The sequence below is a fragment of the Amblyraja radiata genome, chromosome 21 (genome assembly GCF_010909765.2).
Source record: "Amblyraja radiata isolate CabotCenter1 chromosome 21, sAmbRad1.1.pri, whole genome shotgun sequence".
In the NCBI taxonomy this organism is placed as follows: domain Eukaryota; kingdom Metazoa; phylum Chordata; class Chondrichthyes; order Rajiformes; family Rajidae; genus Amblyraja; species Amblyraja radiata.
The window spans coordinates 9,588,025-9,613,842 of record NC_045976.1 but is presented as its reverse complement, the minus strand read 5'-3'; the positions used below and the strand labels follow the sequence as shown (position 1 = coordinate 9,613,842).

Genomic DNA, 25,818 nt, shown 5'->3' with positions numbered 1-25,818 from the left:
TCGTTTTGCATGCTATTCTATCAGATCAGGTAATTCAATACATAAATACAATCAAGTCAAACTCAAGTACAATAGACAAAGGGGGAGATAAAGGAAATAAGGTCATGTTCATAACTGATAGGAGTAGAATTAGGCCAATTGGCCCATCAAGTCTACTCCGTCATTCAATCGTGGCTAATCAATCTCTCCCTCCTAACCCCATTCTCCTGCCTTCACCCCATAACCCCTGACACCTGATTGATAAAAGATACATCTATTGATGCTCCTGAACACATCATCGGTGATGTAACCTGGGGTCATTGGGTGTTTCGGGTCTTTCAACATCAGACACCCTCACCCAGGTGACCCAGCCGTGGTTGTTCAGACCATGCCTTGTGTTCAGGTGGCATTCGCACCTCCCCATGGACCTCCTCTCCTGATCCAAAGCCCTCGAGACCTTCTCCGCTGCCTCTGTGGTGTTCTTGATGGCTCTTCTCCTCTCCATTCCATTGATACACCTGCACTAATCAAGATTCCATCTATCTCTGCCTTAAAATATCCATTGCAGAACGTAGTTCTCAGCATTGTGGTGCACCAGTTGCAGAGACAAAGTCCAATGTCCACAATGGGGTAGAGGTGAATCGGACAGTAGCTTATGGATCCTAGCTGATGGAAGGACCGTTCAGAAGCCTGATAACAGAGGGGAAGAAGCTGTTCTTGAGTCTTTAGGTGTGCTCTTTCAATCTTCTGTACCTTCTGCCGGATGGGAATGGGGAGAAGAAGGAATGACCGGGGAGGGCACAAATAAACACAAAATAACCTATGGATGATGTAAAATAAACAAAAAATCAATAATTTAATAGCCGTGGTGCGTGCAAATAAGCTTGTTATTAAATCAATAATGACGTTATACGAAAACCAAGCTGTAACTCGTATTTCAGTACACAGTCGGCCCTACCCTACATAATATAGGAATCTCGACCTCCTAGATTAAATCACAATGTCATTATGACCTTATCATTATTATGCTGGAAACTTGGCACTGTCTGGGAGAGAATGGGACCTTTATATCCCAAGACTTTAAAATGTTCACGAGTGAAGAATAAAGGCTGATTGAAAAGAGTATATGTTTACAGCCCTGGGGAGTATTAGTCCCATGATGTTTGTCTGGATGGAGCTGTGGTGGAAAAACAGAAGGTCAGTTATGAGACTCGCATTACACCACAGTCCATGAGTGATGAAAATTAATTGAGGTTAACATGTTTTAGCCGTCTAAAGAGAAATATGTGTCTACAAAAGCAAGACAGAAGAGAATCTTTGGAACCACAAAGAACTAAAGATGCTGGATTCTTGAGCAAAAACACGATGGGCTGGAGGAACTCAGCGGGTCATGCAGCATCGTTAGATTAATTTTGTTTAGAGATACAGTGCGGAAACAGGCCCTTCGGCTCACAGAGACCGCGCTGATCTGCTATCCCTGTACACTAGCACGATCCCACACACTAGCACCAATTTATAATTTTTACCAAAGACAATTAACTTGCAAACATGCACGTCTTTGTAGAGTACAAGGAAACCGGAGCACCCGGGGAAAACCCATGTGGTCACAGGAAGAACGTACAAACTCCATACAGCCAGCACCCCTCTGTGGAGGGAATGGATCACCGACATCTCAGGTCGGGCCCCTTCTTTAGACTGATGGTAGTACGGGGTGAAAGCTGAAAAGAGAGGTGGGGGAGGGGGGGTGGGAAGTGGAGGGAGAGGTGGTGGGGGGAGACGACACACACACAAAGCCTGGCAAGTGATATGATGGCACAGGTGAAAGGAGGCGGGGGAAGTTGGATTGGCATATGGGTAGAATGGGTGACAAAGACTAGGGATGAGAATGAGAGAAAAGGTGTCAGATAAGGAGAGACAAGGCGTGGAATGTAGAGCCGGAGGGAGGGGTATGGGTGGATCGGGGCAGAGGTGCAGGGTAAAGAGCAGGGACATGGGGGAAATGCGGGACCTTGGAATGAGTGTGTGAAGGAGGGGACAGAAGCCTGGTGACTGGGAAGGTTGGAGATAGTGGGAGAAATGGGTGCGCACCGAGGGATCTCACAGAAAAGGATGAGGGCACCCAGTTGAATGGGCAGTACAACTCCATTGCATATGCCACGCCCTGTGCATGCCTGACACCAGGTTCCTGATACAGACACTCTTTTGCAAGCATGTTCATGGCATTACTAGGTGGACAGATGGAATGATTCAAGGAAGTTCTTCAAGCTTTTTTGAAAAGATGTAACATCCTCAACATCTCATTGGAATCTTTGTCCATCACTCCAGTAAGTAAAGAAGGAAGCATTCAGATTGGCATTAGGATCTCAAGTCCATTCAGTCTGGCATGGGTACCTTAAGCCCATTCAGGCTGGCATTGGGTGGCTGTCCATTGAGTCTGTCATAGAGTATCTGTCCGTTCAGATTGGCATTTGGGTCAGCCCATTCAGCTGAAGGCCATGGAAGGTTGTTGCAAATTATGGGATGACTGAGTCACATCTCAAGTAACCCATTGGGGCCTGTTCCACCAAGCAGGTCCAGCCTCTCCTGTGACAGTGTCCACAGGTCCAACACTGACCTCATCAGCCACCTGCCAGCACAGGAGTGCAAGCAAGCCATCCTTAATCCTGCAAGACCTCCCAGGGAGAGGTTTCGTGACCATGAAAGAATGACCCACACAACGTTTGGTCCAGGGTAATGAAGAGAGATAAGTGAACAACCGAAATGTTTAGGTTTAGAAAAAGGCACAAAATGCTGGAGCAACTCAGCGGGTCAGGCAGCATCCCTGGAGAACATGGATCGGTGACGTCTGGAGTTGGGACCCTTCTACAGACTCTGCTGCCTGACCTGCTGAGTTACTCTGGCACTTTGTGCCTTTTTATTGTAAACCAGCATCTGCAGTTCCTTGTTTCTGGGTTTAGGTTTAGAATTAGCTCAAAGAACACTCGGATAATAGTGAATGCAACAAAATTCACACTGAGAGTAAAAACGTATGCCACTGTTGGTAAGCATGGACAAATGGTTGGCGTGGACTAGGTGGGCCAAAGGGCCTGTTTCCATGCTGTATCTTTAAAACCAAAACTAGAGCTGCTGCCTTGCTGCACCAGAGTCCCGGGTTCGATCCTGACCTCGGGTGCCTGTCTGTGTGGAGTTTGCACGTTCTCCCTGTGACTGCACGGGATTCCTCAGGGTGCTCCAGTTTCCTCCCACATCTCAAAGATGTGCGGGTTTGTAGGTTAATTGGCCCTCTGTAAATTGCTCCTAGATTGTAGAGATGGGATCTGAAAGTGAGATAACATAGAACTAGTGTGAGTGGTTGCTTGATGGACCAAAGGGCCTGTTTCCATACTATATCTCTAAACTAAACCAAACTTTATAGAGGGGAGATAATGTACAAAATGTACTAATGTACTAATAGTTGTATTAAATGTTTTATTGTTGAAAAACACATATAACAAAAATATGCATGATCAATTTATTCTTCTCTTAGGTACATCCGACACATTTGGTAAAGTGTATTACAGGAGAAAAGAAAAAAGAACTGGGATATAATTGTCAACTTTCTCCACAAACCCCATTACCTTGCCCATTCCTTTCTACATTCTGAGATAATCCAATAATATGAACAATGATTTCTCCAATTTTATTTAACTAGACAACAAACACGCCCCTCTCTCTTTTTCCCACCACCCTTCCCTTTCCCCCACTTGGATGCTCATCTGCTTTTCCCACAATCCTTCCCCCCCTTCCCCTTCACCTCCTCCCCGTCCACTTCCACCTACATCCTTTCCTCTGGCTTCACATTTCACGCCTCTTCTATCCGTATCTCTCTATCTCACTGCCTTTTGTCTTTTCAGCGCTGGCCTTTGTGTACCCATCTGCCAATCAACACCCCACCCCCCACCCCTTCATGTGTATCCACCTATCACTTGCCAAGCTTTGTCCTGACCCCCACCCAGATTTCTCCCACCTACTACAATCTGTCTGAAGAAGGGTTCTGACCCAAAACGTTACTTATCCTTGTTCTCCTGAAATGCTGCCTGACTCATTACTCCAGCACTTTAGTCAGAGGGTGGTGAATCCATGGGATTCATTGCCACAGAAGACTGCGGAGGACGTCAATGGATATTTTTGAGGCAGAGATAGATACATTCTTGATTAGTACGGGTATCAGGGGTTATGGGGAGAAGCCAGGAGAATGGGGTTAGGAGAGAGTGATAGATCAGCCATAATTGAATGGTGGGGTAGACATGATGGGCCAAATGGCCTAATTCTGCTCCTATCACTTATGAACTTTCTGTCTCCTTTTTAATTGTGAAATACTGTGATGTTTTGCTATTGTACCACTAATTTGTATATACCAATATTTTTTTTTTCAGCATACATTGTGGATTGTTGAATATTTTTTTAAAGGAATAAGTGGATAGTATTTTAACTTCAATGCGTTTTCCCCGTTAGAATACAATGTCGAGAACTATATTCTGCACTCTGTATCTTCCGCTTTGGTCAGTCTTTTGTACCTGAATTTGATCTGATGGTATCTATGTATGTATATCTGATCTGCATTGGATAGCATGCAAATCAAAGCTTTTCACTGCTCCTCTGGACATGGGACAATAATAACCTGTTCCTGGAAAATTAAGTCTCGTAGGCCCCCCTTGGTCATGACTGACCATGTGTGATGCACCTTAGTTGTTGGCTGCTTGCTCCAAACCTCGGCTAGAGCAGCTTCGCTTACGATGATGTGTGGTCGGATGCAAGCCTGGGCGATGTCATATGGCGGACAGACTGTTGCCCATGCAGCACATCCCCCTCTCCACGTCGCCAAAGGAACTGCAGGGCCGTTACAGTTTGACACCAGCGCCATCGCAGGAGCTGCCAGAGCGAGGTTGTAGACAACGGCGAACTGCCTTAGGGGCTCCGACTCTGGATTTTCTTGAGGTTTACTCCAGGAGCCTTTTCCATGACTGGATATGGCCACAAGGCAGTGGAGATTTTAAATCAGAGTTTTCCCTCTCCTAGATGGACTGCCTTCCCAGGCTGACGAGCCCCATCTGCCCGAAACTCATGGGGGCGGGAGCGTCTACCTTCCCGTGCGAGTCTATAGCACCTGCCCACTGCCCATATTAAGTATTCAAGGAGTATTCTGATATTTGGACAAGTATATGACTGGGGTAGGTTTGGAGGGTTGTGGGGCAGGCACGGGCAAGTGGGACTAGCTTAGATGAGGCATCTTGGCCGGCATGGTTGAGCCAGGGGGCCTGTTTCCCTGCTGCACGACTCTTTGACAATGAGTAAGACAATGATGCTATGATCAAGTTATTATTACATATCAATCAATAAAAACCAGCACAAGATATTTTTGTCTTTTATTGGTGCAGAAGAGTGACAAAGCGGAATAAAACAAATGCGTTAAATAAAATTAAATCATATTTAGTGTTTGTTCCCAACTGGTCCTGATTGGAGCGCTGCAATTAATAAGGGTGTTGCCAGTACATTAATTTTACTTCAGAACTAAAGTTGTGCCAAACGTGGTCTTTCAATTACTACTAAGACACTTAAGAACAAAGGTTTGCAGTTACATTACACATTTCATACACTGACAATGTCCCAGACTTTAAACAGACAATGACAAATCTTTAAAGTGCATCCAACGTTTCTTAACTCGGAGGTCCACAGTCAACATGGTGATTAGTATTTGGACAATGAGCAAATAGTCTGCAAAATGCGGTTCATTGTGGAACATATATTGGCCGCAGCACCAAGAACAATTCCCTTACAATATACGGTAATGTATTTTAGTATTTAGAGATACAGTGTCCTTAGCCCCCGCGTTCACGCCGACCATTGGTCACCACTAGTTCTATGTTATCCCAATTTCTCATTGACTCCCTGCACATCGGGAGGGTGATTTACAGAGAGGACAATTAACCTACAAACCCGCACGTCTTTGGGATGTGGGAGAGAAACGGAGCACCCGGAGGAAACCCACGTGGTCACGGGGAGAACGTGCAAACTCCGCGCTCACACAGAGACAGCACCCGAGGTCTGGATCGAACCCGGGTCTCTGGCGCTGTGAAAACATAGAAACAAACAGCTGCAGAGAAGGGTCTCTACCACTGTGCCGCTACAAGTATTGCTGCAATCATTTTTATTCCATCCACCTAGAAGTTGTTCAGATGTTATTGTTTAACCTCTCACTACTAAAAGCCTCCGACAGCGAAGGAATCCTTCATCATTGTGTTGGAGCAACAAGCTAGAATCTGTGTCCAAACCTCTGCCCTTGTTCTGAACCCGTCATATTCTAGCTTAGTGCCAAAAGCCAACATCGAGTGCTGGAAACGAGATGGGAAATGCTATCGCAGGCTGACGTTGGAAGGACCATGGTACTGGGACTAAATCTGTATCAATTTGGGGGCAAATTACTGCGTATAAATAAGAAAAGTCTAACCTTACAGAATAAATAGATAAATAGTAATAAATAGCAATGTTAATAGCAATATAATGGGCTACAGTACAAAATAGAGCAGTGCACTAATATAAATATACTTAAGTAGCCAAAGATATTTCTTTAAACTTGCAGACTTTGTTCAGAACCCACTGTGATGACCCAAGCTTTTCCAAGACTTTTCTAAATGTTCCTCCATTGCCTAGGCATAGAGAGTGAAGGACCGAACTGGTTGGTTGGATTAATACGGATGGGGCGTAATGGTTGGCATGGTGGAGATGGGCCAAATGGCCTGTTTCCAAGGCACAGTTCTATGGATATGTGATTGTATGAATCTGCTTTGCCAAACCAAACAATTTCTTAAACCAGTAAAAGATTAACCCTCAAATCTAATTTAAAACTCAGGTTAGAGGGGGGGGGGGGGGGGGGGGGGGGTCACAGTGGTGCAGTTGGTAGAGCTGCTGCCTCACAGCTCCAGAGACCTGGGTTCGATCCTGACCTCAGGTGATGTCGGTGGAGTGTTTGCACATTCTCCCTGTGACTGCACAGGTTTCCTCGTCCCTCCCGACAACTTTGGCTAAGTCAATTCACTGGTGTAAAATTATATAAACTGCAGGTGGGTTGTCGAATCTGTAGGAAGCTGACGAAAATGCATGGATAATATGGGCCAGAATAGGCTTCATGAAGATTATGGTCAGCACAGATTTGATGGGCCGAAGAGCTGGCTTCAATGCTGTATCTGTCCATGACTCTGTGACCGTGACACAGGATGGAATTTTTAGTCTTTGATTCATACAGCACAGAAACAGGCCCTTCACCCCAGCTTGCCCATGCCGACCCATCCACACCTGCCTGCATTTCTCCCATATCCCTCTCAACCTTTCCTATTCATGTACCTGTCCAAATGTTGTTATAATGCTTGTCTCAACTACCCACTCTGGCAGTTCATTCCATATATCCACCACACTCTGTGTGACAAGGATTCTCTCCTATTAAATCTTTCCTCTTAGGTTCTCGATTCTCCTACTCTGGATAAAAGACTCTGTGCATCCACCCTATCTATTCCCCTCGTGATTTTATACACCGCTATTAGTTGTCCCCTCATCCCCCTACGCTCCAAGGAATAAAATCCTAGCCTGCCTACCCTCTCCCCATAGCTCAGGCACTCAAGTCCTGGCAACAACCTCAACAATCTTCTCTGCACTCTTTCCAGCTGAACAACCTCCATCCTATAGCAAGGAAAATTTAAAAGCAAGGATAACTCAAGAAAGAACTCAATAAACTCGACATTTCAAGGCTATTAACATTCCTTCAATGCTGGTACTTCCAACACTACTTAGTTAACTACCAGTTTGAAGGTGATGAGAGTATTAAGTGCCAATAATAGAATCTGAAGAAAACATGAATATATATGACATTTTTCAGCTAATGATAAAAAAATGTAATAAACAATAATAAAGCTGACATTACAATTTTAAGCTACAAATGTCTGATAATAGATTATTCCCTGTTTCTCTTTACAAACTTGAAGAGCAGCCAAAATGTTTCAAACATCTGTAAACAATTGGTGTCGGGGTGACCTTGATGTACCTATTTACATTTATTTTAGATACTGCCTAATATTAGCAGCATAATAATCCATTCTGTGCAATGTCAAATCCTCCCGCACTTAAAAGTCAACATCTTGTTCAAATGAATTTATCCAACGTTGAGAAATCTGCCAGTTTTCAAGTATTGCTTGAATGGTAAATGAAATTTAAATAGTGCAGATGCCAAAAACCTGAGATAAAAACAGAAAAGGCTGGAAACACTCAGCAGGGTAGGCAGCGTCTGTGCAAATGGAAACAGAATTAACGCTTTAGGTCAGAGACACTCTTTCACTGAGCCACTACTCAGAATTGCCCCAGCCTCTATCATGGCCACCTGAATACTTAGCTTTGTTTCTCTTACCGCAGATGTTGCCTGGCCGGCAGAGTGTTTTCAGCATTGAATCTTTAAAGAGAGCATTTCTAATTCCTAGTTTGAGGCAATCCAATAGCATTGCACTTGAGCAAGATATCTGTCAAGTATTGAATGCACATGAGTCTGAAAATCGGGATCTTCAAGTTCAAGAACAGCTTCTTCCCAACAACCATCAGGCTCCTGAACACTGCACAACTCTAAACTTAACTTGGAACTATGGATTGTCTTTTGGTTGCACGAAGAACTTTGGAACGAGTATTTAGGTTATCATTGATATTTTTTTTGATTTTGTCTATTATATATTATCTACGTGACGTGTGCGTATAGGCCTGCTAAGTTGCTGCAAGTGAGAATTCCATTGTTGGTATATAGAGCATGTCAATCGCATATAATTGGCTTATGTACCAAAATGCAACAATGCAATTCTTACTTGCAGCAGCATTATAGGTCTGTAAACAAAGTACTCAATAGGTAATATAATGAACAAAAAAGTTCAATAAATAAATAATATTAGTGCAAACCAATATTATTTTTGTTTTTAATGCAAAACAAAACAAAGTCCCTTAAGGGCCTGTCCCACGAGCATGCAATTCCATGCGGCAAGCACGACCTAAGCGACTCCATGCGGCAAGCGCTACCTAACGTGGTCGCTTGAGTCGTACAGCCTCGCGGGGCCGGTCCCACTTCGATCGCCGGAGCAGTATGGAGTTGTGTGGAGCTGGTCCCGACATCTCGCGGAGCTCCGAAAAACTGACCGTGTTCAAAAATTCCGCAGCCGCCCATACGTCACGCGCGAACTTCCCGCGAACTTCGCTCGCACTTCATGTCACTCACTCGACTTCCGCGCGGTCCCCGCTTCTGGTTAGGTCGCGTTTGCCGCATGGAGTCGCTTAGTTAGGTCGCGCTTGCCGCATGGAGTCACATGCTCGTGGGACAGGCTCTTTATGTAACCAAGATATTCGCACTTCGAAGTTTAGTTGATGTTTGTTATAAGAAGGAATTGCAAATACTGGTTTATACCAAATATAGACACATAAATACTGGAGTAACTCAGCGGGTCAGGCAGCATCGCTGGAGAAAATGGATAGGTCATGTTTCCATGGCACAGTTCTCCAGGTACTCCAGCTTTTTGTGTATATCTTTAGTTGCTGTTTGTAGTGTTCAATAGCCTGATGGTTGTTGGGAAGAAGCTGTTCATGAACCTGGAGGTCTCGGTTGTCAGACTCCTGCACCTTCTTGATAGTAGGAGTGAAATCAGAGTGTGTCTAGGGTGGTGTGGGTCTCTGATGGTGCTGGCTGCCTTTTTGAGGCAGCGACTCCTGTAGATCCCTTCGATGGTGGGGAGATCAGTACCTGGGATGGCAACTACAGATTTGGCAATTGACCGCTGGTGACACTTTACTCTCTTGAAATAGCGAAGAAACAGTAAATTTAACTATTCAGGATTGGGTGCATAGGAAGGAACTGCAGGTGCTGGTTTACACCGAAGATGGACACAAAATGCTGGCGTAATTCATCAGTTCAGGCAGCATTTTTGTAGAAAAGGAATAGGTGACATTTTGGGTCAAGATTTTTCTTCAGACTTCACCCTTTTCTCCAGAGATGCTGCCTGACCTGCTGAGTTACTCCAGCATTTTGTGTCTATATTCAGTCTATATATTTGATTTGGGAACAACTCCATCCAAGACCGCAAGAAATTGCAGCCAATTTTGGATGCAGCTCAGACCATCACACAAACCAACCTTCCTTCCATTGACTCTGTGCACCTCATGCTGCCTCGACAAGGCCAGCAGCATAATGAAGGACGAGTCGCACCCTGGCCTCTTCCTCTTCTCCCCTTTCCCATCGGCCAAATTGTATAGAAGTGTGAAAACCTATACCTCCATATTCAGGGACAGTTTCTTCTCAGCTGTTATCAGGCAACTGAATCATCCTACCACAACTAGGGAGAAGACCTCAACTTCTATCTACCTCACTGGTGATTTTCAGACTATCTTTGATCGGACTTTACTGGCATTACCTTGCACTAAATGTTATTTCCTTATCGCGTATCTATACACTGTAAATGGCTCGATTGTAATCATGTGTTAACCTTCTGCTGACTGCTTATGCCCCTGTCCCACTTAGGAAATGGAATGGATGACAGCATTCTCCCTACCTGCTTCCACTACCTGCAACCTGAACGGAAAACTCTGGAGACTTTGCGCCCCACCCAAGGTTTCTGTGCAGTTCCCGGAGGTTGCAGGTGGTTGCCGGAGGCTGTAGGTAGTGGAAGCAGGTAGGGAGACTGACAAAAACCTCCGGGAAACGCACGGAAACCTTGGGTGGGGCGCAAAGTCTCCAGAGGTTTCCGTTCAGGTTTCCTAAGTGGGACAGGGGCATTAGTACGCGACAAAACTTTTGACTGTACCTCATTACAAGTGACAATAAACTAAACTGAACTGAACAAAGAGCCAGATGAGTACACCCTTAACGGTTTTATAATCTCACAATGGTTGGTGAAGTGGTCCCATATTTAAGTGTTAAACTAATCACATGTGTAAGAAGGAATTGCAGATGCTGGTTTAAACCAAAAAGCTGGAGTAACTCAGCGGGTCAGGCAGCATCTCTGGAGAAGGAATGGGTGACGTTTCGGGGCGAGACCCATCTTCAGACCTAATCTAGTCTGAATTAGTAAAGAGATACTAATCATATGTTCGGACAGACATGATGAGCCAAAGTTTCTTTCATGCAGTACTATTAGGGACAATGCAATGATTGTAGAAACTCTGCCTCAATAATAAATAGCTTGTTGTGTAACAAATCACTGGATATTGAAAAGCCAGACAAAAAGACTCAAGAACAGTTTCCATGGGCCATTATAACTCTAACTTCCTCAAATATCCACACAACATGAGAATGCTGTCATCCATTCCACTATAAAACAGACCACAGCTAATATTTCTTCTTTTATTTCATTATTTTAAAGTATTTATTAAAATTTAAAGTAATATTCTCCCAGTGCAATGTTCTACCTAGGTGTGATAATTATAATTTATTTACTATTTTAAGCAGTTAAATAACATATTGAATGTATTAGATGTGTTTTTGTCTTGTTTGCACTGGTCAGGAATAGCTCTCCTAATTTTGTCATATTTCTAAGTACAATGACAATAAAGGCTTATTATTATTATTATTATTATTATTATTATTATTATTATTATTGATATCCTGACATCGTTATTGACCCTCAGTCTTCATACACTAACAGCCCCACTCCAGAAGATAATTGGGACACAGTTACCAGCCTTGGAGGGCATCTACTATACACGGTGCCTCAGGAAGGCCGTCAGCATTCACAAAGACTCCTCACACTCCTGCAATAGTCTGTTCGAACTTCTACCTTCTGGCAGACGTTACAAGACCTTCTACGCCCGCACCTCCAGACTTAGGAACAGCTTTATCCCCAGAGCTATAGCTGCTCTGAACCGGCCCTGCTGAGTGCCCCCCCCCCCCCCATGAACTGTCTCCCTCGGATGGTCACATCGCACAGCAACCCGGCACAGACACATTTGCACTTTATACTGTTTTACTGGGTTTTTTTAATCTTGTTTCTCTGGGTGTCTACATTTTTAGTTGTTTAAGTGATGACATTGGATGGAAACTGCATACCAAATCTTGTTGTACCTCTGTGCAATGACAATAAAAGATATTATTATTATTATTATTTAAATTTGATGGGTATATTCGAGTGGCTAGTGAAGCACGGTTTACATTCCATTTACTCCAAGACTCAAGATAATTCTCAGTATCTATTAGAAATACACAAACCAAGCTTGGCGAGAAGGACATTGGCTGCGTGCAACCATATATATGATGTAACAAGCCCAGAACAACTCACAACATAGAACATAGAACAGTACAGCACAGAAACGGGCCCTTCGGCCCACATTCCATGCTGAACATGATGCCAAGATAAACTAATCTCTGCCTGCGTGTGAACCATATCCCTTCATTCCCTGTATATCCATGTGCCTATCTAAAAGCCACTTAAACGTCACTATCATATCTACCTCCACCGCCACCCCTGGCAGTGTGTTCCAGGCATCTTACTGCCCTCTCTATAAAATTCATTTTTCGCACATCTTTAAACTTTTCTCTTCTCATCCTAAAGATATGCCCTCTATTCTTTGACATTCCCACCCTGGGATAAAGGTTCTGACTGCTTACCCTATCTATGCCTCTCATAATTTAATGTTATTTACTTCTATCCGGTCTCTCCTCAGCCCCCAGCACTCCAGAGAAAACATCCCAAGTTTGACCAAGCCAATGGCTTTAACGTTTGTTTCTCAGTTGCTCTGAGTTGGTGAGTCAGTGCTGCCTGTATCTTGTAGGTCAGATTTATATATCATAAGGAATTGTTTATACATCGCCTTTAAATCTTGCCCTTCTTACCTTAAAGCTGCGGCCTCTACCCTTGGACATTTCCACGCTGGGGAGAATAAACATGATCCAAGCCCTTCACCCTTTCATTCTCTTCAACAAGGTTTTCTATAATCCCCCCTCTGCCCCCTCTGTGAAAATCCAACTATTTTCCACTTAGTTTTAAGAAATATCTTTCCCTTGCTTATTCCAGATCAAACACAGGGCTCAGACAAGCCGTCAAAGCAACGGAGAAATAAGATCAACAGTTTGTTCAGCCAATTTATTTCAACTGAGCTAATTGGATAGAGATAAATGGATTCCAATTGAAATAATTTCCACAGACACGTAAACTGAGAAGCTGGAGCAAAGTCAAGGGAAGGCACTGATCTCAGCTTTAGGAATATGTAGGAAGGAACTGCAGATGCTGGTTTACACTAAAGATTGACTCAAAATGCTAGAGTAACTCAGGAGAACAGGCAGCATCTCTGGATGGAATGAACCAGGTGACGTTTCAGGTCGAGACCCTTCTTCAGACTCAGTCTGACCCAATCCTTCCTTTAATCCAGAGACGCTGCCTGCCCTGCTGAGTTACTCCAGCTTTTTGTGCCTATCTTCGGTGTAAACCAGCATCTGCAGTTCCTTCCCGCTCATTCCTTCTATCCAGAGATGCTGCCTGTTACTCCAGCATTTTGTGCCTGTCTTCAGTTTTGGGATCCCAGCCATATCCACCATGGGGTTAGGGCACAAGGCAAGGGTGAGGGGAATTGGGAGAAACCTTTATGGACCACGATGTTATGAAGAATGCAAATGAGAATAATGAAAGGAAAATGAAATGTCTCCCTCTCTGAACAAACCAGCCAATTGAAATAGCCGCAATGAATTCTCCAATTGTACAGAAATGTTAAAACGCACACCTTCAGATTCAGGGACATTTTCTACCCAGCTGTTATCAGGCAACTAAACCATTCTATCACCAACTACAGCGTGGTCCTGACCCACCATCTACCTCATTGGAGACCCTTAGACTATCTTCAATTGGACTTTATCTTGCACTAAAAGTTACTCCCTTTATCCTGTATCTGTACACTATGGACATATATGATTGTAATCAAGTATTGTAGTCTTTCCGCTGACTGGAGAGCACACAACAATAAGACTTTTTACAGTACCACGGTGTACATGACAATAAACTAAACTGAACTAATCTCCATTTATCCCTCCCTCTCTTTACTGTATCTCAGTCATTTATCCCACCATCCCAGCACCCCTTCCACATCCAACCCCTCCGCTTCCTCTTCCATCTATATCCCTCCCCCTGGCTTTACTTTTCACCTCTTCTCTCCGTATATGACACCCTGTCTCCTTTTCATCTCTGGCCTTTGTCCACCCATCTGAACAAAGATCTCTGTCCCCCTACTACAATCAGTCTGAAGAAGAGTCCCGACCCGAAATGTTGCCTATCCATATCCTCCAGTGATGCTGTCTGCCCCGCTGAGTTACTACATCAAAGATAGACACAAAAAGCTGGAGTAAGTCAGCGGGTCAGGCAGCATCTCTGGAGAGAAGGAATGGATGACTTTTCGGATTGAGACCCTTCTTCAGACCGGTTAGGGCTAAGGGAAACGAGAGATATAGATGATGTTGTAGAGAGATAAAGAACAATTAATGAATTACATGCAAAAAAGTAACGAAGGAAACAGGCCATTGTTGGGTTGGGACTGTTTGTTGGGTGAAAATGAGAAGCTGGTGCGACTTGGTATGGAGAGAGGGAATTCCGGGGTTACTTGAAGTTAGAGAAATCAATATTCATACCGCTGGGCTGTAAGCTGCCCAAGCGAAATATGAGATGCTGTTCCTCCAATTTGCCTTTAGCCTCACTCTGGCAATGGAGGAGATCTAGGACAGAAAGGTCTGTGCGGGATTGGGGGAGGGGAGAATTAATGTGTTTAGCAACCTGGAGATCAGGTTGGTTCAGGCGGGCTGAGCGAAGGTGTTCATTGAAACAATCACCGAGTCTAAGTTTGGTCTCACCGATGAATAAGGGTCCACATCTTGAACAATGGATACAGTAGATGAGGTTGGAGGAGGCGCAAGTGAAGTGAAAGGACTGTCAGGGTCCCTGGACAGAGTTGAAGGAGGGGGTATAGGGACAGGTGTTGCATCTTCTGTGGTTGCAGGGGAAGATACCTGGGGAAGGGGTGGTTTGGCTGGGAAGGGATGAGTTAACCAGGTAGTTGCGGAGGGAACGGTCTCTGCGGAAGGCAGAATGGAGTGGCTATCTGTAATTTAGTAAACTGAAATGCTCCTTTGCATATTAAAATTAATGTAGTATTAGAAGATCTGTGATGTATCTTCCACCTCGTTGGTTCAATCAATATGGGCATGGTCAAAGAAATTCAAATGCATTTTTGGCAAAATGTAAACAAAATACTTGTCACCTTTCTAATACGTTTACAGAACATTCAGCAGTGAGAGAGAAAAACACACTTTATACCGTTGGAGTGTAGCTTCAGATCATAATGTCATTTCATCTGGATGTAGCAACAAAAGTAACTGCTTTATTAGAGATATCTCAATCTGCAACATCTACAGGTCCACTTGCAAAACATGGATGTTTCCAAACAGAGTCCTGACCCGGAACGTCTGCTGTCCATTCCATCCACAGATGCTGTCTGACCAGCCGAGTTCCTCCAGCAATTTCTCTTTTGCTCAAGATTCCAGCATCTGCAGTTTCTTGTGTGTGGGGGACCATCAAATGCTTGCACTTTGGGTATTAACAATCTCCGACTTCGAAGGTTGGAATTAATCAGTATTCCGTGGCATCTGGGGTAAAAAATTGGACTTTGTTTAAAAACGAGTTGTTCTTCCTTATGGAGTTGTTCCTCCTCATGGAGCTCCGCTTCCTCAGGGAGTTCTGGTGGGACAGCTCGCTCCTCTGGAGGGCCTGGATCAGGATGGACGGCTTCTCGTCCAGCTCCCGGGCCGTGCAACGCGGAGTGGACACTTTAATCCATTTGCCGAACTTGGAATAGTCCACCGAGTAGATGCCGTCCTCCTCGGTCACGATGGGCACGAAGCGGTAGCCCCACAGGATCTCCTCGGCGATGTAGGAGGTCCTGGCCTGGGTGGTGATGCCCGTGGTCTCCACCACCCCTTCCAGTATCACGATGACCTCCAGGTTCTGCTTCTGCAAGTCGCTGGCCGAGACCTCGTAGAGCGGGCTCCGCTTGTCGATGACATGGCAGATGGTGAGCGGCGCCAACAGGAAGATGCTGTTGGTGTCGATGGGGTTGTCCACCAGGATGTCCACCTGGTGGATGGGGATGACCTCGCCCTCGGCCGTGGTGGTCTTCTTCACCACCTGCATCCTCACCGAGGCGCTGATGATCATGCTCTTCCTCAGGTCGCCCACCCGGAACATGAAGCAGAGTTTGCCGTTCCTCAGGCCCACCACGGCGTGGCGGCTGAAGATCAGGGTCCCTGCTCGCCGGTGGGCCTGGGCCGTCTTCATGAAGATGCAGCCCAGCATGACGGCGTTGATGATCAGCCCCGAGATGTTCTGCGTGATGAGCAAGGTGATGGCCGTGGCACATTCCTCCGTCACCATCCTGCTGCCGAAGCCGATGGTGACTTGCACCTCGATGGAGAAGAGGAAGGCCGAGGTGAAGGACCTCACCTTGGTCACGCAAGGCTCGAAGGACGAGCTCCAGGCGTGGTCCAGGTCGCCGTGAGCGAAGGCCACCAGCCACCACATCATGGCGAAGAGCAGCCAACTGCAGATGAAGGACATGGTGAACACGAAGAGGGTGTATCTCCACTTCAGGTCGACCAGCGTGGTGAAGACATCCTGCAGGAAGCGCCCTTGTTCTCTGATGTTCTTGTGGGCGGCGTTGCAAGCCCCGTTCTTGTCGATGAAGCGGGGTTGGCGAGGCCGGACGATGTAGCGCGGTTGTCGGACGTTCTCGGCGGCGATCCGGGCCAGGACATACTCCTCGGGGATGATGCTTTTCCTCGCCAGCATTCTGGCAGCATAGTCCTGGGGGTTCTCGGCGTTCAAGAGACCGAGGACCGGTTGTACAACTCCGTTAAGAGTCCCAGCTAGAGGCTACGACGAACATCTCACTTCCCTCTAAACTTGTTGTAGATCTCTCCCCGACTGTCTTCACCCTTCACCTCCTCTCCGCCGGGTAAGAGTCATTTGAGAAATTCGGACCATCCATTTCAGGCTAAGGTGCTCACCGGAATTCCCTGCAAGTCACTATATCTCACGCTGAGACTAGGACTGTTACTGTTCTTAACTATTTTTTTTGAGAGGTCGGACAGTGTGGAGAAGCCGGGTGTTTCAGACAGGTCTGCCGGATGAGTTGAACTCCTCTCCTCGCCAGCTCTCAACCACAGACCTCCTGACGCGAATAGGCGGACTTCCCATCTGATGTAAGCCTTTTTTTTTAAATCCCAGAGAGACTGCCTTCAATTAACACTAGAGGGGACCGGCGTTCACTCCGGCTGAGATTCCAACACCCGCAGCCTCCCGTGTCTCCGCAGTTGTAGTTTCTTGGCACCAGCTCGCAACTTGTTGAAACTTTCTTTCCGCGATTGGTAGAGGCACCGGTTTGAAACAGGCACGCTTAAATTCCATGCATTGTGCTGGAGTAACTCAGCGGGACAGGCAGCATCTGTGGAGGACATGGACAAGCGATGTTTCCTGTCTGAAAAAATCCAAAATCGCCTACCTATGTTCTTCGGAGATGCTGCCTGGCCCGCTGAGTTACTCCAGCACTTTGTGTGTGTTTTTGTTGTTGTAAACCAGCATCTGCAGTTCCTTGTTTCTCTCTTCCTCCCCTCCTTCCCACACTCATCTCCATTCCCTCATTTACCGTTAATCCCCCGCCCCCACCTAACTGTCTCCTTCCACCCATACCCCTCCCTCTGGCTTTACATTTCATTCGTCTTCTTCTCTCCTTATCTGACACATTTTTCTTTCCTTTTCACCTCCAGCCCATGTCACTTACTCCACCCATCTGCCAATCAACCTCCCCCCTCACCTGTTTTCACCTATCACTCACCAGGCTTTGTCCTGTCCCCACCTCTCTTCCAGCTTTCTCCCCCCCTACTCCAATCAGTGTGAAGAAGGGTCCCCACCCAAAACATTCTGTCCATTCCCTCCACAGATGCTGCCTGACCTACTGAGTTCCTCCAGCACTTTGTGGGTCTTGGTCAAGATTGAAGTCAAGTCAAGTCAAGTTTATTTGTCACATACACATACGAGATGTGCAGTGAAATGAAAGTGGCAATGCTCGCGGACTTTTGTGCAAAAGACAAACAACCAAACAACCAAACAAACTATAAGCACAATCATAACACACATATTCTTTTACATAATAAATAATGGAAGGAAAAACGTTCAGTAGAGTTAGTCCCTGGTGAGATAGGCGGTAAAGTCCGAATGGCCTCTGGGAACAAACTCCTTCTCAACCTCTCCGTTCTCACCGCATGGCAACGGAGGCGTTTGCCTGACCGTAGCAGCTGGAACAGTCCGTTGCAGGGGTGGAAGGGGTCTCTCATGATATTGTTGGCTCTGGAGTTGCACCTCCTGCAGGGGGGCAAGTGAAGTTCCCATAGTGCGTTCGGCCGAACGCACTACTCTCTGCAGAGCCTTCTTGTCCTTGGCAGAGCAATTCCCAAACCAGATGGTAATGTTCCCGGACAAGATGCTTTCCACCGCCGCTGCGTAGAAGCACTGGAGGATCCTCGGAGACACTCTGAATTTCCTCAATTGCCTGAGGTGGTAAAGGCGCTGCCTTGCCTTACTCACGAGTGCTGAGGCGTGTGATGCCCATATCATATCCTCGGAGATGTGGACTCCCAGATATTTAAAACAGTTCACCCTATCCACAGGATCCCCATTTATCCTCAATGGAGTGTACGTCCTCGGATGATGTGCCCTCCTAAAGCCCATGATCAGCTCCTTCGTTTTTTTGATGTTCAAGTGAAGCACCTGCAGTTCCTTGTGCCTTGCTTGAATTTAGAACATAGGACTGGGGAAATGATTTAATAGGAATCTGAGTGGTAATTTTTTCACACAAAGTGTGGTGGGGGTATGGAACAATATGCCAGAGGAGGTAGTTGATGCAAGGACTATCCCAACGTTTTAGAAACAGTTAGACAGGTACATGGATAAGACAGCTGGGACATGTTGGCAAGTTGGGTCGAACGGCCTGTTTCCACACTCTATGACTCTCGATGACTCTATGACAGTACAGCATGATATTTGTGCTGCACATGATGCCAAGTTAAACTGATCTGTGGATCTGATCCACAATTGTGAATCTGTGAAATTTTCTGCCTCAGATGGCAGTGGAGGCCAATTCTCTGGATGCTTTCAAGAGAGAGTTATACAGAGCTTAAAGATAGTGGAGTCATGAGATATGGGGAGAAGGCAGGAACGGGGTACTGATTGTGGATGATCAGCCATGATCACAGTGAATGGTGGTGCTGGCTCGAAAGGCCGAATGGTCTACTCCTGCACCTATTGTCGATTGTCTATTGATTTCATCTGCCTGTAATGATCCATATCCCTCCATTCCCTGCACATCCATGTGCCTTTCTAAAAGCCTCTTAAATGCCACTATCGTATCTGCATCCACCACCACCCCTGGCAATGTGTTCCAGGCCCCCACCACCAAGTGTAATAAAACTTGCTCTACACATCTCCATTCAACTTCATCTTTATTTGGTTTTAAAACATTCTCGTTTGTCGCAGTATTGTACTCATTCACATGTGCGTACAATTGGGCAGTGCTATTCAATGTTCCGAGAGGAACAAGGATTGGGGTAACTTTCCATGTTATCCCAGTCTTTGTAAAGTAACGGTAGTGTATTTAAAAAAAAGTGATGGCTGTTGCCAACTGAAGTGATACTAGTCCTAAGGTGAACTCTTCCCAGTGTGGGATGTTCTACTGCAAGGCAATGTCCTTGCTCCTTGAATACCTCAATTACTGAGCACCCAAATTGTTCAACGTCATTATACTACCCGCTGTTATGATTGATTGAAACAGGCCATTCGGCCCACCAAGTTCATGCCAACCATTGATCACCTGTTCACACTAGTTCTATGTTATCCCACTTTCGCATCCACTCCCTACACACCAGGGGATTTTTTACAGAGGCCAATTAACCTACAAACCTGCACATCTTTACAGATGTGGGAGGAAACCAGAACACCAGAAAGAAAGCTGGAAGAGAGGAGAGGCGGGACAAAGCATGGCAGTGAATAGGTTTTTGAAAGGCAGATAGTTGGGCAGAGATGCAAAGCGAGAAGGTGTGAGACAAAAGGATTGAAGAGTTGCGAATTGTGAAGCTAGAGGAAGGAATGTAGGTGGAAAGGGAGGGGGAGGGGAGAACCAGGTGCATGTTCAGGAGGGGGAGGGGGAGGGTTCCATCATTGATTTCAGACAACTACATGAATCAGTCTGAAGAAGAGTCCCAACCTGAAACGTGACCTATACATGTTCTTCTGAGTTGTTGCCTGACCCCGCTGAGTTACTCCAGCACTTTGTGTCTTTGTCCATGTAATATTGCAGCTTTTTAAAGGAACGATCATAATAGTACAAAAGTGAAGGAAAAGTAAAGGATTTGGTATTGGACTCAGCCAGATAGAAACTTCCCATGTTGAGTCACGGAGCTTGCTTGCATTTCCTTCTGGGAATTTCCTCACTTGATCTCGAATCTTATTAAGTCACGCAGTTGTGTAAAACCTCTCTGCCCATTTCCCATTTTAACCCACCCCACTTTTTTAAAACATTGAAAACACCATCAAAGGACATTTTTTTTTAATGATTTTTAAATAGCTAACATTTTTTGTGCCCGCAGCATTCTCTAAGGTTTTGATTTAAAGTTCTTCATATGAAAAAAGAGTAGTGACGTTCACCAAAGTGCCTTCTAAGCATACTATGATCTGAAGCAAGTTCCGCAGGCAATTCTGATATATAGAATCAGCTTTTTCTGACAAATTAATTGTACTGTAAATCTAGGGCAGGTCCTGTTCCTTACCTTAGAGCGGCACAATCATACAGCGGGTAAAGCTGCAGCCTCACAGTGCCAGAGTCCTGGGTTCTATCCCAACCTTAGGTACGGAAGGTCCGAAGGTAAAGTTACCTTTAGTCCGAAGGTAGGCAAAAATGCTGGAGAAACTCAGCGGGTGAGGCAGCATCTAAGGAGCGAAGGAATGGGTGATGTTTCGGGTCGAGACCCTTCTTCAGACTCATCTTCAGACAGTTTCTCCACATTTTTGTCTTCCTTCGATTTTTCCAGCATCTGTAGTTCTTTCTTAAACTCTTAGATATTGTCCGTGTGGAGTTTGCACGTTCTTCCTGTGACTGCTTGAGTTTCCTCAGGATGCTCTTTTTGTTTTTGACCAAAGCCAATTAACCTACAAATCTGTACGTCTTTCGAAGTGTGTGAAGAAACCGGAGCAACTGGATAAAACCCACACGGTCACAGGGGGAACGTGCAAACTCCACATAGACAGCATCAGGAATCAGGATGGAGACCAGGTCTCTGGCGCTGTGAGGAGCTCTACCCGTTGCTCCACTGTGTCCCACTTGACTTTTGACTCTTAAATTAATTGTAATTTTCATCATGATGTAAGAGATATTATTTTTTTACAATGGGCTTCAAAAATCCAAATGTTTTTAACATTCTTTTCCCTTCCCTGCCTTTTAGTTAAGCATTGATAAAATCGATAAAAACCCAGCAATGGCCTTGAACTTATATGCATCTGAAAGGAGAGAATGGGACCATCAAGGCTGCCAATTGTATTATTTACATTGACAGGGCTGCACAGGGTCACACCTGTGGAATTGCTGCATTACAGCACCAGAGATCCGTGTTCAATCCTCATTATGGGTGAAGATAGACACAAAATGCTGAAGTAACTCAGCGGGACTGGCAGCATGTACGAATAGAAGGAATGGGTGACATTTCGGGTCGAGAAGAAGGGTCTTAACCTGAAATGTCACCCATTCCTTCTCACCAGACATGCTGCCTGTCCCGCTGAGTTACTCCAGTAACGAAGGCACTGTTGACCATGAAATTGCCTACTAAAGTTAAACTCAATAATAGTTCTGTCGAGACATCGCAGTGCATCAGTCTCAAGGATTGGCCTTGGGAACCGTGGGCTTCCCTGAATGCTGACACTGACAAAGTGGGAATGTAAACAAAACACAAACTATTCCCCCACTCCAATCTCACCCACAAAGCACAATTTCAACTTTCACTTGCGAAAGAGAAATTCTCTGGATACTTTCAAGAGAGAGTTAGATAGGGCTCTTAAAGATGGCGGAGTCAGGGGAAATGGGGAGAAGGCAGGAACGGGGCACTGATTGGGGATGATCAGCCATGATCACATTGAATGGCGGTGCTGGCTCGAAGGGCCGAATGGCCTACTTCTGCACCTATTGTCTATTGTCTATTATCCAAGTGCCTATAAGATCACTAGCTGATCCACAGTGGAAAGGTACGAATGATTTCCAGAAAGCTTGGCATTTGGGTGATGAGATTAATTAGTTAGAAAAATTCCCAGACTTAACTCTCATAAATTATTACCTGTTCAATTTAGTTTAGAATTTAGTCTAGTTTAAAGATACAGCATGGAAACAGGCCCCTTCGGCCCCCCGAGTCCCACGCCGACCAGCGATCCCCGTACACTAGTTCTATCCTACCCATTAAGGACAGTATACAGAAGCCAATTAACTTCCAAACCTGCACATCATTGGGAAGTTGCTGTCCCTCCCACATCCCAAAGACGTGCGGGTTTGTAGGTTACTTGGTCTCTGTAAGTTGTCCCTAGTATGTAGGGAGCGGATGAGAAAGTGGGTCAACATAGAACTAGTGTGAACGGGTGATGGAATGACAGGCATACCTTATGCCTTCTTTACTGCTCTTTCTACTTACGTTGCCAGTTTCAAGGAGTTATGAACCTGGATCTCAACATCCATCTGCATATCAATGCTGTTAAGGACTCGGTGGGCCGAAGGGCCTGTTTCCATGCTGTATCTCTAACACTAAACACAGAGGATTTGGCCAATTTTTGATTTTGAATGATGAAACTAAAGTATTGTAATGGTCGAATCTATACTCAAGTTTGATAGATTATCCATTCTGTTATATGAATCCTAGCAAGCCCTGAGTACTTTGCTTAATGCTGTGTTGCTGCCTGAATCTCGCTGTCTTGCTCTGAGGTGGAATTATTGGGGACGCTAAAATAGTTCGACTTTATACCGTTTTTGGTATCAGTCGTCGGGAGACTGCTTTGTCAACCTTAACCTGGTGCAATGCAGACTCAGGGAGGAGTAGAGGAACATTGCGTTCTGCAAGGTATTTGATATTTCATCTGATATTCAACCAATAACCTTGAAGCAATAAGAACAGTTTTATTCCTTTTTTTACAGACTAGTTTGACAGCAGTTGTGCGCTAGTCTCACATTCCATTGGCGATCAAATCCAAGATGTTCGCTGACTGCCTCGTTAACAAACCCAAACGGTAAAAGTGTCCAGCAATCACTTCATAACAACATGGAGTAGTACAGCACAGGAACGGGCCCTTCGGCCCACAATGTTAAATTTAAACTTATCTCCTCTGCCTGCACTTGATCCATATCCTTCCACTTCCTGCATATCCATGTGACTATCTAAAAGCCTCTAAAATACCCATACCATATCTGCCTCCATGTGCCTATCCAAAAGTCTATCAAATGCTAGTATTGTGTCTATCTCCATCACCACCCCTAGCAGCACCCCTAAAGCTATGCCCTGTAGTCTTTTTGACATTTCCACCCTGGGAAAAAGGATTTGACTGTCTATCCCATCTAGGCACCAAATAACTTTACATCAGGTCTCCCTTCAATCTGGCGTTCCAGATAAATCAATCCAAGTTTGCCAGGCTCTACTTGTAGCTACTGCCCTGTAATCCAGGTGACATCCCGGTGAACCTATTCTGCAACCACTGCAAAGCTTCCATATCTTACCAGTATTAGGGCAACCGGATTTGCACACAATACTCCAAATGTGGCCAAAATATAGCCCGATAAAGCTGCAACATGACTTCCTGACTCTTGCAGTATACTGAATGCCAGGACCAATGAAGGCAGGCGCCAAATGCCTTCTTTCCAAGTGTTACCACTTTCAAGGAGTTATAGACTTGGGCAAGATAACCTCTGTACATCAATGCTATTAAGTCTCTTACCATGAACCCTATACTTTCCCTTATATTCAACCTCTCAAAGTGCAACACGTCATACATTCTCGGATCAAACTACATCAGCCATTTCTCCACCCATTGACATCCCACTGTATGCTTTGACCGTCTTTCTCTAACAATATTGATGTCGGCTGCAAAATTACTAACCAACCCATCCATACCTACAAGTCATTTTTATGCATGTATAACAAATAACAGAGGTCCCAGCACAGATCCCTGCAGAACTGCACTGATCACAAACTTCCAGTCAGAATTTGACGTCGGCATGGTGGGTTTTCACGGGGTGCTCCGGCTTCCTCCCACACTCCAAAGAAATATACGTTTGTAGGTTAATTGGCTTCTGTAAATTGTCCCTTTAGAGAGATATATATATATACATAAGTGTGTGTATGTATATACATACATACATACATACACACACAGACATAACACAAGCAAACAAAAATAGTGCAAAATTACAAAACTAATGTCCCCAAGTCTATGTGATTCAGAGCTTATTTGGAGGTTGTAGTGTATTTCCTGATGACTGTAGGGAAGAAGCTGTAGCGACGTTACAGTTAACCTGCCCCTCACATTTCTTTTAAACATCGCCTTAAAGATATGCCCTCTACTATTTGATATTTCCAAAAGGTTCTGGCCATTTTCTGTTCGGTATGTATAAAAAGCCTTGGAATTTTCTTTAATCTAACCTGCCAAAGCGTAATTAAAAATGGTTTGAAGTGATTGGAGATGACATTCAGTTGATTTTACCAATCAGTAAATGTTCACAGATTTCTACAACGCTCTAGATAAGTCCAGCATCTGATTGCCAGACAGGGCTCAACTGATGCCTATTCCAGTAAATTGGGAATCTGCAGTTTGTAAGTGATGCACTCCACTAGACTGCCTTTATGGAGACAATTATACATTCATTTTCTGTCTGAAATGAAATTCCAGGAAATAATAAATGCATCAGTCTTTTAATTTTCATAAGGTCATAAGAGATAGGAGCAGATTTAGGTCATTCGGCCCATCAAGCCTACTCCACCATTCAATCATGGCTGATCTATCTCTCCCTCTCAACCCCATTCTCCTGCCTTCTCCCCATAACCCTTGACACCTATGCTGATCAAGAATATATCAATCTCTGCCTTAAAAATATCCATTGACTTGGCCCCACAGCCTTCTGTGGCAAAGAATTCCACAGATTCACCATTTATTTTGTGTAAAGTAAATCCTTAATTTATACAAATCGGATCCAAAAAGATACAGGTTGCAATGAATTCCCAGCAAGTGATGGAGGACTTACTGAAGAATGTTCCCGACCTGAAACGTCGTCTGTCCATTCCCTCCACAGTTGCTATCTGGCCCGTTGAGTTCCTCCAGTTTGCTCTCTGCTCTCACTTTGTAGAGCAATGAGCTTTTGTTTATTTAAACTATGATTAACACTGCGGCACGGTGGTGCGCGATAGAGTTGCTGCCTTAAGGCACCAGAAACCCGGGTTCTATCCGGAGTTAGTTCATTGGTTTGGTATGAACATAAAATTGTCCCTGGTGTGTGTAGGGTAGTGTTAATGTGTGAGGATCGCTGGTTGGCGCAGACTCGGAGGGTCAAAGAGCCTGTTTCTAAACTAAACTTAAGGGCCTGTCCCACTGTATGAGGTAATTCAAGAGTTCTCCTGAGTTTCCCCTGATTCGAACTCGGAGAATTACGGTAATAGCTGTTCGTAGGTTCTCTGGGCTCTCGTGG

General features: G+C 45.0%; 1 protein-coding gene across 1 annotated transcript; it reads right to left on the bottom strand.

The window, feature by feature from the left end:
• Positions 1-15,086: 15,086 nt before the first annotated feature.
• On the bottom strand, positions 15,087-17,211 carry LOC116985078 (ATP-sensitive inward rectifier potassium channel 8-like). Its single transcript, XM_033039474.1, has one exon. The coding sequence runs from the start codon at positions 16,848-16,850 to the stop codon at positions 15,636-15,638; it is 1,215 nt and encodes a 404-aa protein (XP_032895365.1). The 5' UTR covers positions 16,851-17,211; the 3' UTR covers positions 15,087-15,635.
• Positions 17,212-25,818: the final 8,607 nt, after the last annotated feature.

Bases quoted from the DNA above. Each gene is read 5' to 3' on its own strand.
- LOC116985078 (XM_033039474.1), bottom strand. From the start codon at position 16,850: ATGCTGGCGAGGAAAAGCATCATCCCCGAGGAGTATGTCCTGGCCCGG.